Source organism: Culex quinquefasciatus, chromosome 2 (assembly GCF_015732765.1).
Source record: "Culex quinquefasciatus strain JHB chromosome 2, VPISU_Cqui_1.0_pri_paternal, whole genome shotgun sequence".
Taxonomy (NCBI): Eukaryota; Metazoa; Arthropoda; class Insecta; order Diptera; family Culicidae; genus Culex; species Culex quinquefasciatus.
In genome coordinates, this window is record NC_051862.1 from 78,295,999 (window position 1) to 78,313,626 (window position 17,628).

General features: G+C 39.3%; 1 protein-coding gene across 8 annotated transcripts in view; it reads right to left on the minus strand.

Moving 5' to 3' along the window:
- Window positions 1-1,004: 1,004 nt before the first annotated feature.
- LOC6040082 (pleckstrin homology domain-containing family G member 5) overlaps window positions 1,005-17,628 on the minus strand; it is a 187,155-nt gene continuing 170,531 nt past the window's right edge. For 7 of the 8 annotated variants that reach the window (XM_038253020.1, XM_038253014.1, XM_038253015.1 and 4 more), the window contains 12 exons: window positions 15,111-15,202; window positions 14,753-15,024; window positions 14,521-14,683; window positions 14,339-14,433; window positions 8,468-8,602; window positions 8,125-8,330; window positions 7,911-8,031; window positions 7,415-7,666; window positions 7,119-7,190; window positions 2,390-3,003; window positions 2,199-2,318; window positions 1,005-2,028 (listed from right to left, as the gene is read on the minus strand). In XM_038253020.1, the coding sequence (XP_038108948.1) occupies window positions 1,713-2,028; window positions 2,199-2,318; window positions 2,390-3,003; window positions 7,119-7,190; window positions 7,415-7,666; window positions 7,911-8,031; window positions 8,125-8,330; window positions 8,468-8,602; window positions 14,339-14,433; window positions 14,521-14,683; window positions 14,753-15,024; window positions 15,111-15,202 (2,458 nt within the window). In that variant the 3' untranslated portion in view covers window positions 1,005-1,712. The remainder of the gene's footprint in view (window positions 2,029-2,198; window positions 2,319-2,389; window positions 3,004-7,118; window positions 7,191-7,414; window positions 7,667-7,910; window positions 8,032-8,124; window positions 8,331-8,467; window positions 8,603-14,338; window positions 14,434-14,520; window positions 14,684-14,752; window positions 15,025-15,110; window positions 15,203-17,628) is intronic. The other variant, XM_038253021.1, reaches the window with a different exon arrangement.

Genomic DNA, 17,628 nt, shown 5'->3' on the forward strand with positions numbered 1-17,628 from the left:
TTTAAAATTCACGTAAAAATCAAATAAAATTAAGTTGCAAACATAGTTTTATGATCTTTTGTCAAATTTGTGTAAATTGTTATCTGAGAACCATTTCCAAAAATTAGCCTCATTGTTAAGTTTAATTAAAAAAGCAATCTAAAATATATTTTTTGCAATTCCACTGTGAAACTGTCATCTTTTCCTGCCCTTCTGGAGAAACGAAACGGCCTACTTTTCCCTACCAAAAATAACTGAATGAAAAATCAATACCTTTCAATAACAGTGCTGAAAAGTTCTACTTTTCAGCACTGAAATGGGTGCTGAAAAGTTGAACTTTTCAGCACTAGTATCGGAAAGTAACATTTTTCAATATTGTTTTGTTTTGAACGATGAATTTACTAAACACATGAATGTTTGACATAAAATTCCATTAAATAAGCGTTTTTCGGAATTGCAAAAAATGTTGTAAGCAACTCGTTGCAAAACTTGATTTTTTCAGCACTCGTCGTATTTATCCAACTCGGTAAACCTCGTTGGATAAATGTACAACTCGTGCTGAAAAAATCTTCTTTTTGCAACTAGTTGCATAAACTACTATTTTAGAACTCATTTGGCAGTATCTCTGCATATTATAAAGAGTTATGATATTTTTCAAAATATTTTTGTATTTTATATAAATATTTTTTTGTAAATTTTGCCTAAAAATCATAGATCATCATTTTAATTTCCAACGTATTTTTATTTTACTGAAACAAGGATTATGCTTTAAGGATCACCCTATTACAAGATTAGGACCACCCTAATGACAAAAAAACATAGGAAAAATGAATTTTGTTTACATTACGCGAATTAATAGTTTTGCTTGTGCGATAAAAACAAATATCAAATAAATTTTGTAAAAAATACAGAAAATATGCACATGTTTTTATGTCGGAAAATTCCTCCAAAATACCTATCCCAAGTTTTGATCTCAGGATAACAACAACCTCTTGGCCATCAATATTCAAATTTGTTACTTGACGACCAGCAAAAATGCCTTTCAAAAGCTTCCAGCAGCAATCAAAAAAAGTTGACATCAAATAGTGGCGTTTTTCTCTCTCTCTCTCTCTCTCTCTCTCTCTCTCTACAACAAAATTATTGCAGCACCGTTGCCCATTTAAAAAACAGCTACATTTAGAGGGTTAGGAAAAGAAAAAGAAAAGAGCAACAACTAGAGGAGGGAAGGAAGGTTTTAGATAGGATACGATTATTTTAGAAGGATTCTTTCGAAAACAAACAGTTAACCTCATCCGTCGGATGAGTTTCCAATTTCCAATTGTTTGCCGTTTGTTTTCCACGTGGGTCCTTGCTTTGCTTCTAGTGTTTGTCACAGCATCGTTTTGTTATGTTGTGTTCAACATTTGTTTCGAATTCAAAAACGTAAAATAACGTAAAAACGACATTTTGTTTGAATAGTTTTGTTTGTTTGTTTCTTTTTTTTTGTCTAAGTTTAAAATACAAGATTTTGTTTGTTCTCTCTGTACAATGATTTTCACTGTAGTTGTGTGTTTTCAGGTTAAAATCTCACTATTTACAAGTACTCAACATACGGAATTTGATGACCTCTTAGGTTACACAACGATTGACCCACCTCAGCTGGGCTGGGGTGGGGAATATAAATGCTATTTCCTACGGTAGGTCGTCACCAGGTAGAACTTATCCTACCTACGGCCGGAGGGCAGTAGCTTATACTAGGTGGCCACTTCACCGCTGGGTGTATTTGGATCGGTTCCGGGTCCACTGCCTCCACCACCACTGGGACTCGGAGCCTGGCTTTGGAAGCTGTTCTTGCGCTTGATGAAGGCCACGTTCGGTGAACCACTGCCGCTGGGCGATGGGGACGAAGTCGTCGGCAGACACTGCTGGTGGTGCTGGCTGAGGGTGGCCGAGTTGAAGCTGGACTGCTGAGATAGGACGAAACTCTGCTGGGAGGCCACGTTGCGCGTTTTGATCAGCGGGGGGTTCTTGATGGAGGCCGAGAAGGCGAATCCTCGGCGCAGAGTTGCTCTGGAAAGTTGAGATGATAAAAAGAAACTTAGTAGAACATGAAAGAAGAGAAATTTTCTATCAAAAATCCAAATTGATTTAAAGATTGAAAATACAGAGAAAACTCAATTTGTTTAGTTCTAGAAAATTTCCTTCGAACACCTTCAAGTGAGATTGCTTACACATCATACCTCGTTGGCGAAGGCGGTGGGTAGGATATTCCTCGCTGACTAGGAGACAATAGCACCATACCGGAGTGCGAATGACTGCTGGACGTCCCAGGTACGGATAGAGTATTGCTGTAAACAACACTAAATGTATCGCATGAACAAAGACTACCCTACACAAGCAACAAAAGCGAATTCAGCAACCTCAAACCTACCTATTCTGCATGGAGTTGAGGTTCAGGTTGGGCATACTCTGGCCCAACCCGCTGAACGGTTGCACCGTCAAGGAATTCGACGAGGTCGTGTGCATCGTCGTTACCGTCGACTTCAGCTTTCTCGACGGCGGAACGGCACCAAGTTTCGTCGCGATGACACCCGCCACAGCACCCGCTCCCTCATCGCTGGACAGCGAGTTGGCCTTTTCGAAGTCTATCGACACCTGCTTCGACTCGTTCAGATCCACCGACCCGCTGTGGCTGTTGTTCAAGCTGCTGACCCGGCTTCCGATCGAGCTGTTCAGTGGAGACTTTCGGACGCTCAGACTCAGGTCGTTGTTGGCGATGTTGATATTGCTGTTGCTGTTGTTGTTGATGTTGATCATGTTGCCGTACTGCCGCAGATGGTCCGCCGTAACGCCGGCGATGCCCAGCTTCAACCGGGAGTAGATGTGTTTGGCTTTCGTGATCGAATCGTACCAGCTTTGGGCTTTGGAACACTGCAGCGTGAAGGCGGCCACCACCATCGAGAGTTCGTTCAGGTAGCAACAGTACAGCGTTTGCTCCTTGATTTGCACCGACAGCCGGTCCGTCATGTAAGGCTGGCGGACGACCTGGAATGGAAATGATTTTTATTGTAATTTGGTTCTGTTGCTGATGCTCTTTTGAAAAAGATTTTAACATTTCACCAATTGATAAGTGTGAAAATTAAAGAATCGAAAAGTAATACTTTTCAGTACAAGCGCTTAAAAATGTTCTGGTACTTTATATATTATATTTTTCAATATTGTTTTAATTTTATCGATGAATTGACAAAATACAAGGACAATTGACTTAAAATTCCATTCCATTCCATCCAGGAAAAGAGTTGACAATTAAGTTAAGAACGCCATTTTGTGCAGCTCAAAATGCCTCACCTCTTGACCTTCACAGATCCTCAAAATTAGATTTCTATCCTGAGATATTCGACGAAATTCGAAAAAACTCCGTGCATTTTTGTCACTTTACTTATGAAAGAAGTTTCAATCTTGTCGTGCTATCTTGACACTCCCTGAAAATTGATGTAAGTTCGACAACTGGCCAAAGGGATTTCAGGTCAGAACGCGTTTGATGCACGTACAAGTTAGACTACCGTAAACATTTGTAATTATAACTCGGGACGCCAGCAACCAAACTTCGGGAGAATGCACATAATGGTCAGCCAAACAAAACGTGTTTGTTTGTTGAACTAAATTTTACTACATTTAAAGTCAAAATAAGTATGCAGTAGTACATTTTAAGTCAAAATAAGATTAGTGCGTTGACCACGGGGACGCGCTGTTTTGTTTTTGCATGCTCATTTTCATTTCTATTGTGTCGCTGTTTTTGTGCTTGGGTGAGTGGTTATTATAAAGAACCGGCCCGTGGCTTAATGGCTACGGCTCCCGCCTCATAAGCGGAAGGTTCAGGGTTCGATTCCCGACTGGTCTCCTTAAAATTTTTCGATTGTAAATGAACTTTGAACATGAACAAAAAAACGCATAGAATCACGTGGGATTCGAACTCACACCTTTGGATTGGAAGTAGGATGTTCTAGCCATTCGGCCACCAAGGGATTAATACTCCTTGATAAATTAATCCGTAGTAGTGAAATAATGTCACAAGGTCATTTACTATATAATACAACAATCCCTTCCCCAACGATTCCCCTACACACCACACACCATTATAATCTATAAATAACTCGAACCGGTTGGTACGGTATGTCCCCGGCTTCTTCTTCTTCCCCTGATGGTTCTATGAAATGTGGGATCCGTTCATAGAATCTGTCTCATGCGGTTAATGCAACGCAGTAGGCTGGGCCGCTTTAATGAGTGTAATACACTTCGGGGGTTCTCGAAAGTATTGCAATCATTAATAATGGCAAGAGGAACTTGAGGCGTAATCTAACCATAAGTTCTTCCCGGATGCTTTCTTCGGACTGGCTGCGCTTGTGTTCGATTAGATTAGATAAGATTAGATTAGTAGTACATTTTAAGTCAAAATAAGTATGCAGTAATTGCTGTAGTGTCTCAGAATATGCCTCTTCTATTTTTTTAAATTTTAATAATATTGGTGATAAATGAGAAAAACAAGAAAACAATTAAAAAAATGACTATAACTTACGAAATAAGTTATGCAACTTTCGAAGCGTTTTAAAATTCTGTAATTTTGTTTTCCAATAGAATGTAACCTTAGGCCAAACCTAGCAATGTTTCGCCCTATTGAAATGTAATTGCCGAATTTGTCTTTATTTTTCAGCTAATAAAATCTCAACAAATATTAATATCTCTGATAAATTTTTCAATTTTAAAAATTCACGCCTGTCATTTCTAAAAGGCGATAATTTGTTCACTTTGTGTTTATTTGCAAAGATTGGTTCGTCCGATTTTCAAAGTCCAAAAATGAAAATAGGGGACATATATATATTGTATAACTTTTCTCAGCACATTTCTGTTATCGGTCTATCAGAACTTTGATCATGAATTACAGCTGTCATAAAATGTTTCTGGCTATTTCAAAGGGGTAATTCTCCGCCAACTCACACAGCAGTTGCCCCGACCCCTCTTCGATTTGCGTGAAACTTTGTCCTAAGGGGTAACTTTTGTCCCTGATCACGAATCCGAGGTCCGTTTTTTGATATCTCGTGACGGAGGGGCGGTACGACCCCTTCCATTTTTGAGCATGCGAAAAAAGAGGTGTTTTTCAATAATTTGCAGCCTGAAACGGTGATGAGATAGAAATTTGGTGTCAAAGGGACTTTTATGTAAAATTAGACGCCCGATTTGATGGCGTACTTAGAATTCTGAAAAAACGTATTTTACATCGAAAAAAAAAAAAAACACTAAAAAAGTTTTAAAAATTCTCCCATTTTCCGTTATTTGACTGTAAAATTTTTTAGAACATGTCATTTTATGGGAAATTTAATGTACTTTTCGAATCTACATTGGCCCAGAAGGGTAATTTTTTCATTTAGAACAAAAATTTTCATTTTAAAATTTCGTGTTTTTTCTAACTTTGCAGGGTTATTTTTTAGAGTGTAATAATGTTCTACAAAGTTGTAGAGCAGACAATTACAAAAATTTTTATATGTAGACATAAGGGGTTTGCTTATAAACATCACGAGTTATCGCGATTTTACGGAATTTTTTTTTGAAAAAGTTGGTCGTCATCGATCATGGCCGTTCATGGTCACCCGCGACAGACACCGACGACGAAGCAGAGAGAAACGCAAAAAGTAACTTTTTCAAAACTTTTTTTCGTAAAATTGCGATAACTCGTGATGTTTATAAGCAAATCCCTTACACGAAATTTTAAAATGAAAATTTTTGTTCTAAATGAAAAAATGACCCTTCTGGGCCAATGTAGATTCGAATTTTTAAAACTTTTATAGTGTTTTTTTCGATGTAAAATACGTTTTTTTTCAGAATTCTTAGTACGCCATCAAATCGGGCGTCTAATTTAACATAAAAGTCCCTTTGACACCAAATTTCTATCTCATCACCGTTTCAGGCTGCAAATTATTGAAAAACACCTCTTTTTTCGCATGCTCAAAAATGGAAGGGGTCGTACCGCCCCTCCGTCACGAGATATCAAAAAACGGACCTCGGATTCGTGATCAGGGACAAAAGTTACCCCTTAGGACAAAGTTTCACTCAAATCGAAGAGGGGTCGGGACAACTTTTCCCGATTTTGTGTGAGTTGGTAGAGAATTACCCAAAGTAAAACAAAAATGCTCAAATTGAATTGAGCAAGCAACTCTTTGTTGTTGATGCATCTGAAAAAGTTTTTTGAATTGCGGAAAACTACAAAAGTGACGAGAATAGGTCGAAAAGCTTAGTGAGACGAAAATGGGTATATTTTCCTTATTTTGTGCAATTTCCCTTTTATTGAGTGACAATTCTTTATAATCTAAATAAAATTTCCCAAAAATTTGGATTTTTAAAACACAAATGCTATTAGTGTTTATCTCAGCATGTTAACATTAATTAAAAAGTACTTCTCTAGAAATCTTAAAGTTTCAAGTTCAAGTTAGAACACTTTTCTACAATCTGCTGCGTATCTACTCCTTTTGCAGTCCATCATAATTAACTGCAAGGGTGCATTCAGCTGCGATGGCTGTAGTTACTGTGAGCAACGAAGAATTTGTTTTTAAATTACGTGAAAATCGTTCATGCATAAAACACAGTTACAGAGTTCCGGAGATGGTGGTGATGGTGCATTGTTTGCTTTACGATGAAAGTTTTGTTTATTTGCACAATTTAACGCACGGCATAAACACGCTTACGCTTACCGTGCAGTGGAGTTGATTTGGAAGATTGAGTTTGTTTTAATATTTTTATTTAGTGTCGAATAGATTTCGAAAACTTTTGAACGAGAGCATTTTTGTTGTGAAACTAAGCTAAACTAATAACTGATAACAGCTTAAGCTGTAATTTGATCGCTGGCAAATTTTCCGCTCAAAGGGCAGTGAATAAAAGAAAAACTTTGCAATGTTCTGTATAACTCAGCCCCGCCCCCAGCTACCCTTTGCAGAAGCCCATGGACGAGGGATGATTTGCTCACCCCAAGCAGAGCACTTTCATTTCACACGTGGGCGTACCGTTGCATATGATGGTTGGCATTGCAACACGAGTTTTCCAAACGTCCCCTCCCCGAGGGAGTTGTTATGAGTTTTCACACACAACCATGAACACACACACACATTTACCTTTAAATTTTCATGTTTGTTCTTTTTGCACACCAGCAGAAAGTCCGTGAGCAGGAAGCAGTGGACGTCCATCTGGGAAGGGGAGTAAAAGTAAAAGGAAAAACAAACAAATTGCGTTAGTCGGCAAAGTGGAAAACTTTTGTGTGATTGCCCACGTGGTGATGGTGGCGGTGTCCACGTGGGGGAGAGAAGTGGAGCGAGATTAGAGAATCACAACAATTGTTTGCGCAAAAGTTGGCAAGGCCAGACTCCCGGCTGGGTCAGAGGCCTTTTTGATTTATACGGAGTCGTCTCACCTTGCCAAGGCTGTCCTTGAATTTGAGATCACCCTCCAGGAATAACTTGCGGCCCTCGACGGTTCCGTGCATCGGTAAGCTCAGGTCCAGCATGGTGCTGTACTGTTTCACCATTTTGTCCAGATGTTCGTTGTTCGAGTCGACCACATCGTACGAGTCGATCCGCGCGTTGATGCCTTTGAGACGTTCGTTCTCTTGCCGCGTGGTCAGGTGAGCGTTTACGCCGGCCACAAACACCTCAACGGAATGGATCTGTGAATGGGAGAGGTCCTTGTTTATTACAAAAGAGTATTTCACCAGAGTAACGAATACTCTGTTGCATTTTGTATGGAAAGTTATGAGTATTCAAATAGAAACAAAATTTGTTGATTTGTTGCTAAATTTCTGATAATGATTTTTGTTCATTTGTGAAGGTAATAGCAGACTGTCAGGTTGAATTTTCGCTGAAATCTACCCACCCATTCAGTTAATTATCCCAACACCGAAAATCACTTACCATCTCATCAATCGCCTCCCCCTCGTTCTCGTCGGCAATGTGCTTCTTAATCGCTGCCAGCAGCAGCCCATACTTGGTTAATCGCTGCATGGGTCGCACCAGGATATCGGCTAGTCGGAGGCTAATTAATGAGATCGGATTCGAAAAAGAAAAGGAAATTGATATCGAACCGGATCTGTTTGATGAATCCGTGGTGACTTCAGGGCAAACTTACCGGTTGCACATTTTTTGCGACTCGCACCAGGCACAGTAGGACATAAAGAGGGAATTGCTCTGGTACAGCTCCTTGCAGTAGTACTGGCAGGTGCTCTGCTCGGCGCAATACTTGGTGTACGGTCCGAAAATGTTGGAAAACTCCATGAAGCCGTCCTTGAACCGGAACACACTCATCTGCTCTTTGGTTTCGACGCTATCTTTTACCTGCAAAAACAAAAAAAAAAAACACGATTATCTTAAGTAATCCGCAATATCCACGCTAGTTTAGAAGCTAAGTGGAGGCCGTAAATCAGTGACCTCCCCCCCCCCCTTCCCTCTTCTGTAATTCGATTACGACTCACCATCGGGTACAGATACTGCGTCCAGAACTTGAGGTTCGACTCGCAAATATCGCGTATGTTGGAGAACAATTTGTTCTGATCAACGTCGGTTAGGATGTTGTGCGACTGGATATCCTCGAGGCAGGCCAGAAATAGCTGTAAGGGAAGAGGAAAGAATTGAAGTCAATGGATGCAGTAATGTGATTGGAGCTCCGGTGAAGCGATTCAAGGGAATACTCGGAAAGAATCATTCAATTGTTGGCTCGACATTGATGGGATGGAAATGCGTTCGAGTTGGACGAGTTGGTGCAAGTATTTTCTAGTCTTTAGTTGGTGATGCCGTTGCAAAATTCTTGCATGAAGATGTACTACTCAAGTGGGAATTGTTAGGAAGTAGATTTTGAACTACATATCCTTGAGTTTTAACGAGCAGATTGAAATTCAAATCTTAATTAATGCCCTAGAGAGGATGTTTCCATTAAGTGTTAATTTCCACATCGTTTGATTGAACTCTACTTAGGCTACATGAGTATCGACGTAGTTAGTCTACTTTGCCTATGTAACACAGTCCTCACGGCAAGTCTTATTCAAGTTATTTATACTTCTTCATCATATCGTCTTAAATGTGCTATCCTGCTGCACGTGCTTTTTGGGATAAATTGAGTTAATGGTACCCCCTCCCCTTTTGAACTACACACATCCCGAAACTCGATTACAATCCTGAAACATTCAACGAAAATCCAAAAAACTCCGTGCAATTTTCATTCGGTAATTGTCGTATCCACGAATATTTTGAACATTGCAACACTTTCAAAAATATTTGTGCAAACACATAATTTTTCAATCGAAAAATTAACTCAAAATGAAAAAATTGCCTGTCTTGGTCGTTGAAGATTCGAAAAGTACATAAAAATTTTCTTACATTGACATGAAATTTTTGGCAGAAGCTTTTTGAAATGTGTTAAGTGAAAAAAACACAAAGTTTTTTTTTCGTAGCTAGACCAAATTTCAAAAATATTTCCGTGCTAAAAATTAAACCGACCAGTAAAATTTTTGCGCAAAAATATTTTCAAAAGCAAACGATTAATTTTTAGGGTTGAACATCGAAAAACTGGTCAAAAGTGGGCAAAATTATCACCTCTCCAAAAAAAAAAAAATCCGTAAAATTATGATAACTCGTGAAGAATACATGCAAACCCTATATGTTCACACATTAAAAAATGTCAAATCTTTGTAGAACTTTGTTACACTCTAAAAAGTAACCCTTTAAAAAAAAATTCACGTAGTTTTAAAATGATTTTGTTTTTTCTATATAAAATTCGTATGAGTTTGCGGAAAATCACCAATAAAGGATTTTTCGTTATTGCGCATTTTGCACTTCTCTAGAGTCTTGCGCAATTATTTTCATCACAGTATCTTTTTATCACAGTGGTTTTTCCTCACACTCGTGGCGTTGCCATCTTGGTTGCCATAGGAAGTTGTTTATGTTGACATCAGTTTTATTTTTCAAATCCGACTGTGAGTGTTTACGGCTGATGGATTCTGGCCCTGATGGAATCTGTTAAGGTAGTTTGACCGCAATCTATAATTGTTTCCATAATTCAATAATAATTTTCTTTTTAGTATTTGAAACTCTCAGAGAAAATCGTGAAATTGAGGTCCTAAAGGTTCGACATTCGTAAAAGGGGACAAAATCAAGTGGAGCTGCCTTTTGTAAACTATTGTCGGGAACTATCACGTTAGTAGTCGTTATAAACAGGACCAAGCCATGTCCAGATGCCGTGATGTTCTCTTTTTGAAGTAGTCATCGGAATATACATAGTACCTATTTATAATAAAAAATGCAATAACCATTTGAAATGAATGTTTGATTTTCTATGTTATTGCGCAATTCCCACTAACTTGGACTTCGCACTAAATTATTGCTATCGATCGCACTATTGCGACTTGTCTCACTGCCTTGGGAAAATTTAAATTTCCTAAAAAATGATCAAAGTGCTCGCTTGTTTTTCAGCTGTCAATCGCAATTTTAAAGTGCGAATGTCCAGTTTGGTGGAAACTGCGACTGGCAGTGTAAACAAACAACTACTGGTTGCCTAGTTTTTCGAATTCTTGTTGTCAAAAGTGCGAGAGAAAACTGCGGGCAAAATCCAAGTTACAGTGCAAGGGTCAATATATTTCCTCAAAATGATCAACAGAATTAGGATTTGGTGCATTCTCAAACCTTATTTGTTCACAAAGAACTGCAGGTCAACGCCCCTGGCTTCTTTCAAATCAAGAATTGCATTCATTGCCCACATTTGTGCCCTATCAATGTAAATCCGGGCAAGGCTTTTAGAGTTGCCAAATGAGTAAAAATAATCGAGGTCATATCCCAATTGGCACCTGGAAACATAATGCTTTAACATTTTGATGAACTTTCAATTCATATCTGGGAAAACAAAACAAACATCAACAAGATTTGCCGGTTAAAACACTCAAAATTCGATTGAAAGCTCCAATTCCAATTTGTCGTGAATGTCTTTTTTGTAGCAGGTTCCTGGTGCATCAACCAGAGCCAAACGAAATCCGCAGTTTACCTAAAAGTTAAAAAGTTCTCCACCGTGAGTGCGAACCTAGGTGCGAACAAAAGTCACTGTGATCAAAATTTCCCCGCAGCACTCTAGCAAGGTGCAAAGTGCGCAAAGTTGACAGTTCTCAGGCCTGCTAATCAGTGTGATGAAAAAATCCAGGCCATGCACGATTGACACAAAACTCTAGAAATTGCTGCAAGGCGCAATAACTATATTCAAAATATTCTATAAATTGAGTACTCAAATTATTTGCAAATCTAATTGTTTAAAAACTAATTGTTTCGAAAAACACTAGCATTTTTTGTGTTTGCATTTTTTTTTCTTTTATATGGGTGTCAACTGATGGCAAATTCTACAGACATTCCACAGATATTGTTCAATTGTTTAATTTTTCAAAGTCAATTGTTGATAAAGGAGTAACTCCAAAATGTTGTTTAATCTTTGGAAAAACAACTGTTCTTTCGAATTTTTTCGCCGTAGTTGATTGTGATTACCCGCGAGTTTGCTTCTCCAGCATGCCAAAGGCCGGCCGTGGCCGTGGCAGTTCGAGTGCGGCCTCGAAAAACCCGCGAAGTTCGTCCACCGGCCGTGTGCAAAAAGGTAAACAAACCAACGCCGTGTCGGCCGCCATCGCGCAGGAGAGCGTGAGCGCAGATGGAATCGACAAAAAGTATCTACATCCCGGATACGTTCCGAGATCACCAGTGCGAACCCGTTCCGGTACTTCCGGTGCCACGACCAGTGGCACATCAACATCCGCCAACATCCCCATCAAGAACGAGTTCCAGATGCTGAGTGACGGCGAAGAAATCAACAACACCGACGGTAGCAGCACTACCGACGACGATGACGGGCGTGTACGGAAAAAAGTGTCGACGCCAAAAAAGAACAATTCTCCAAAGGAACGTAGACCACCTCTAATTTTTGTTTTGGACACGTTGGCGGACGATGTTGACGAATTGCAGGAAGGCCTCGGATATTGTCTGAAAATCGTTAAGTCGTCAGTGCAAGTTTACATATTTGACGAAAAGAACTTCGACCTGGTTGTGGAGAAATTGAAGCGTCAAAACTTCAAGTTTTACACATTCGACCCCGTGCAGAAGACTGCCGTTAAGGTCGTCTTGCAGGGGTACCAAGACCGCCCGATCTCCGACCTCAAGAAGGACCTCTCGGGTGCTGGCATAACACCGCGTGTACCTGCTGTACTTCAACCGCGGCACCGTTAAAATTCAAGACCTGCGGCGAACTAAGGCGTTGGACGGGTTTTGGGTAAACTGGCGGTTCTACTCAAAGAACCCGTCGGACGCAGCACAATGCCACCGTTGCCAGAAATTCGGCCACGGCTCGCGGAACTTCAACCTCCCGCCCCGCTGTGTGAAGTGCGGTGAATCACACCTCTCTGAGGCGTGTGCACTGCCGTGCAAAGCAGACTTGGGGGATAAGGCAGAGCAAACGAAGGCGCGCATAAAGTGCGCCAACTGTGGAGGTAACCATATCAGCAACTACCGTGGATGCAGCGCACGGAAAAACTACCTCAAGGAGCAGGAAAAGAGGAAGAAGAAAGCAGCCGCATAAGAGCGTAACCGTGCCGGTAGCTGGTCATCGTACGGTTCCAGCGGACAACTCAGCGTTTCCTCCTGGATGGGGGCGATCGTTCGCCAGCGTGATCGCTGCCGGCAGTGGCAATGCGGCCCAGCAAGAAGTTACCGGGGAAGATCTCTTTACCCTGCCAGAGTTCTTTGCTTTCGCAGGGGAGATAATGACGCGGTTTCGGACCTGCCGTAACAAGGCGGAGCAATTTCTGGCCCTTGGGGAGCTGATGATCAAGCACATCTATAAAGGATAAAAAACTGTGATCTAGTTTTAAGCTTTCTCTTCCTCTATCCCCTTTCCTTTGCAATTTTGATAAGTTTTTTTTTATTTTTTTCTTACTCTTGGTGACACCTTTAGTTACAAGCAATAACTGTTCCAACATGGGTTATGATGTAACACACAGCGGTAAGGAACTCCAAAACTCTGTTATGTACCTCAAAAGAACTTATTGTATGTTGATTATTCACCAATAAAACCGAATTGAAATTGAAATAAATAACAAGATAAATTCAAAATAAAAAACTTAAAATAAAACAAGAAAACCCTAAAACAAAAAAGTTATTTTTTTCGTAGACCAAATGTTCATCAAAACGACCTCCTAAAAACGTAAAAAATTAAAATGTTTGAAACAAATTTTGGGCGTTAGAGTGTTAAGTGATCAAAAACTTCGATTCTGATGTATATATCAAAAAGTTCAGCTTTTATTTCAAATAATCAAATATCAATGTCTGCATATATTTCTCAATTAATAGTTTATATTTTTGGAAAAGAACTCAAGTTTGCTTTGCTACCATTTTTGACAAAACCTTTCATTTTTTGGAACAAAAAAGTTACTTAATCCACCCTTAGATGGTTAGTGCCATCCTCTTATTTTTAGTGGAATTTCAATCACTTCAAAAATAAGTTATGAATAAAAAAAAAAACAAATTACCTGCAGACTTTTTGTCTAGAACACACAGACACCACCTTTGAAGAAAATGGCATTCCTCTACACTACTTTTTCGGGACGATCAGACCCGGCCATTTGAGGATTATTGAAAATCACTCTTTTTTGTAGTCCTCTAAATAGCTATTTTTATCATAACATTTAAACGACTAAATGAAACTGTACAATTTTCAATACCAAGCTGTAGGACCTGAATGTGAACCTAGTGGACCACATCCGGATAAAATTCGTTCAGCCAAAGCCGAGAAAATCAAGTGTACAGACATTTGGTTCATAATTTGATTCTGAGTCGGTAAGTATAAATGAAGGTGGATCTGGTAGGTAGGTCAAATTAAAAAGTTCATTTTCCAAGTTATTTTATAGCCTTTCGTCAGTGAGGAAGGCAAATAAACAATTTTCAGTGTTTGAGTGTCAGATGATTGTAATTTTTGTGAAAATTCCGACATTTGGTTTGCATATTACTTAAAAGTAACAGAAATATGCCTCAATGTTCTTAAAATTGCACTTAAGCCGAACCAAGTTTTGACCTCATTCCCATTCCTCTGGTAGTGGTAGCATTCCGGACTGTCATCACCCAACACCATCATCATCAACGTTGCAAACTGTAATCAACCCCCCTCCCTCCCTTTAGCTTGCAATCCCATCTTGGTGGTTTATTTGTAGAAATCAGACTGAAGCCCACCGGAGAAGAAGAAATGTTCAGTATGTGGGGTTTGTTTGGGCCCCCCCCGCAACCAAATAGAATTAATATTGAACCAAAAAAAAAAAAAAAAAACTTACATCTGTTACAGTCTGCAGGGCCAGGATGTAGTAAACTTCCGTCGTTACCAACTCCCATATGGCAGATTGAATTTTTGTCTCCGTTTCGCTCATTCCTGGTGGTTGAAAGAAAAAAGGGGGAGGGTGGAGGGAATGCGGTCGGGAATTTGAATTTTTTAAAGTTTGTTAAAGGGAATGCTTACCGGCACAGTTGACGATGTCCGTCCACGATTGAGGTAAGTTTTTAAGGCCTTCTAATGCTTCTAAATATTCTGGTTTATCAAAATTGCTGGCGGAAGACGTCAGTTTTGGGATGCCCTTATTGTAGCTGTCCAGCAATTCGCAGAGTTTTGATTTTTGTGGTCCCTGGTCGAAACACACGAAAGAGTTTATTTGTTGAATTTTTCGTCTATTGACATCTCAATTGCTGTTTACCTTGGATCCGAACGATATTGTCCATTTTTGCTTCGATTGCTTGTTGGATGAAGAGGATGCCGCCTTTGGACTCTGGTCGTACGTTTCGTCGGTGGAGGTAGACGTGAAGAGGCGGTTCGAGGTGGACCGATAGCCAACGGAAGCGGCTTTTTGGAGGGTAATGTGGCCACCGGGTCGCCTCCCGCCGCTGTCCTTGTCCGAGACTATCAACGTCCGGCCGGCCAGGCTCGAAATGTCCGTGTACGCATCCAGTGGTCCCAGGTATTGAACGCCTGCAGTTGATTAGAGGTCAGCATTTGTAGTTGAGGAACTTTGATGTTCTTGTAAAATAGAAGGAAACAAAAAGAGGAACTCTTACCAAGTTCATGTGAATTGCTAAATCCGTTGTCCGTGACATAGATCTGGGAAAAGCTAAGGCTTCGTTGCGAGAGTGATGAGAACAATGAGTCGCTGGAAAAAGAGCAATGAAATGGTATTTTACTCTAAGTGAAATTTGTTGCTGCTGTTTTTTTTTTCAATTTTACTTTATAAAAAAACTTTAATCCAGAAAAAAACATTGATAGGATTTCAATTATTTTTTAAGAATATTTTTCGTTTTGCAAGATTATGAAAGTAAAATAAAAACGAAATTTCTAGACATGATGATTTCAGACTTGACTATAAGGGGCTGTCTATTGGTGAGTTGGACACTTTTGCGGAAATTTCAATCTAAATATCACCAAATGATCATCATTTGGTTGACGCATCTTAAAACTTATCTACATATCTAGTTTTTTTTTTTTTGAAAATGTCCTATAAACATATGAAAGACAATAGCTTATAGGACCTTTAAAAAACTCTACATATCTTAACAAGGGACTGTCACAAATGAAGTCTACAAGTAACGTCATGATTCGAATTACCGGACGCTTCGAAACCCGGACACCTCATCTTGTTTTATCAATTATTTGGATATATGTACGCATTATGAATGTCAAAACTGTTTTATTTGATGATTTCTAACATTAACTTTCATTTAAAGTTTGTCTGAACGCTGTAGTCAGTGCCAAAACAATAACATAAAATTATTAGTTTACCAAAACATGTGAAACATTTCACTGAAATATTTCATAAGCGTCCGAAACACCGGGGAATTTATGGTTTTGGTTTCCTTAAATTCCAGCAAATTTTTATATATCGATTGTTTGATGTTGTTGATCACTAACATTTCAGTCCAAATTTGTGTGATTCATAAGCAAAATCGAGTGTCCGGAATTCGAAGCAAAAGTGTCCGGATTTCGAATCAGCTTTTATCAGTGTCCGGAATTCGAAGCACAACAGGTTTTAAATTTCTGATGAAAAATTGTCAGAAAAGACTTCTGACATTTCCAACTTATTAAAACGTCATCTTTATGGCAGTCAGTTGCTGATTTTTTCTGCAGAGAATTCCAGACACAGAAATAGTACCCAACCAGCCCATCAAGTGGGTGGTGACAATTTTAATTAATTCTTTGTGCAAAGAGATACTCTTGTTCCGTTTTAAAATGAGATGCCCCCGCAGGCAGGTTGAAACGGGTAGCGGACAGCAGATCTTTGATTGTCAAGCGACGAACCTCGGGGGTTCGGAAAAGGCGACAAGACAAAGAGAAACTCGGACATCGTCAGTAGACATCGTCGTCCAGGACGGAGGATTCTTTGCTTGTTAGCACTGATGGCAGCGGTGGGTGGTTTGCTTGCAGGAGAAGTTTGTCATTTGAATTGGATTTATAATATGGCTTTATGATTGTTTGAACTCGGAGGGAAGCTTATAAGGTAAGGAGATGATAAAGAACTGAGAAGAGAGCGAACTTCGATTTGTCTTATGAATGGATTGAAATTGAAAAAAAGTTATTGCCTTCAATGCACTTAATAGAGTTACAGAAACATATTTTTCATAAAATTTTCGAATAACTTTTCTACATAATTTGTATATAAAATAACATATTGCATGCAATGAAAATTCAAATTAGGTTATGACTACGATAAAACCCATTTTATGAGCTGACATGCGTCTCCATACAAAGCATTTGGTTGATTTCATGAAATGGAAACGCATGATGATTTATAACAATCAATACTGAATGCTAGCTTCTAGGCCTAGGCATCTTATTTGTAATAAAACAATGTATAAATAAAATATTTTTTAAAAAAAGCTAGCCGTTGAAACGCTTTGCTAAAATTGATTATTATTTCCAGTCCTTCAGGTCACTCAAACAGTACTTGGCGAGAAAATAATGTACAAAGTTCATCCAATTGCTCGCCAACAATGTAGCCAACTTCCCGGACAGCATTTAATTTAATATCGCAAAATTGTCCTTGCAATTGCCATTTTGAACAGCGAACTTTGAAAAGAGCAACAGAAAACTTTCCCGGAAAACGGCTACCCTTTGCTTGTTTTGGTGATGTCCACCCTTTCTGTGTTGAACAAATTCTTTCTCTCGGAAGCAAAAGTTTTCACGCAAGTTTACCTTTTTGATTTTCAAAGCTGGCAAAGTTTCTAAATCGTTTGCTACTTTCTTTGGTTCGCCGGAATGTTGGCAATTTCAGTATTTTTCTTTCTCATACTAGGTGGGGGTGTGTTTATTTTTTATCGCTGGGATTTGCAATTAATTGAGGACGTCCCTCCGATCATCGAACCCTGACCAGAATGACCTTTATCTCCTCTATTTTTGTTCGGGATGGACTGAAACTTCATTAGTCTCTGTTATAAGCTATAAGAGGTGGGAAGGTCAGTTCGGGATCAGAATCGGGATTAATCAACCTTCACCGGTCAGAGTTAATTTTATGCAGAAGATGGGATTAACCCTCGAATGCCGATTTAATTGAAATTTAAAATCTTGTGATTTCTTATTTTACGA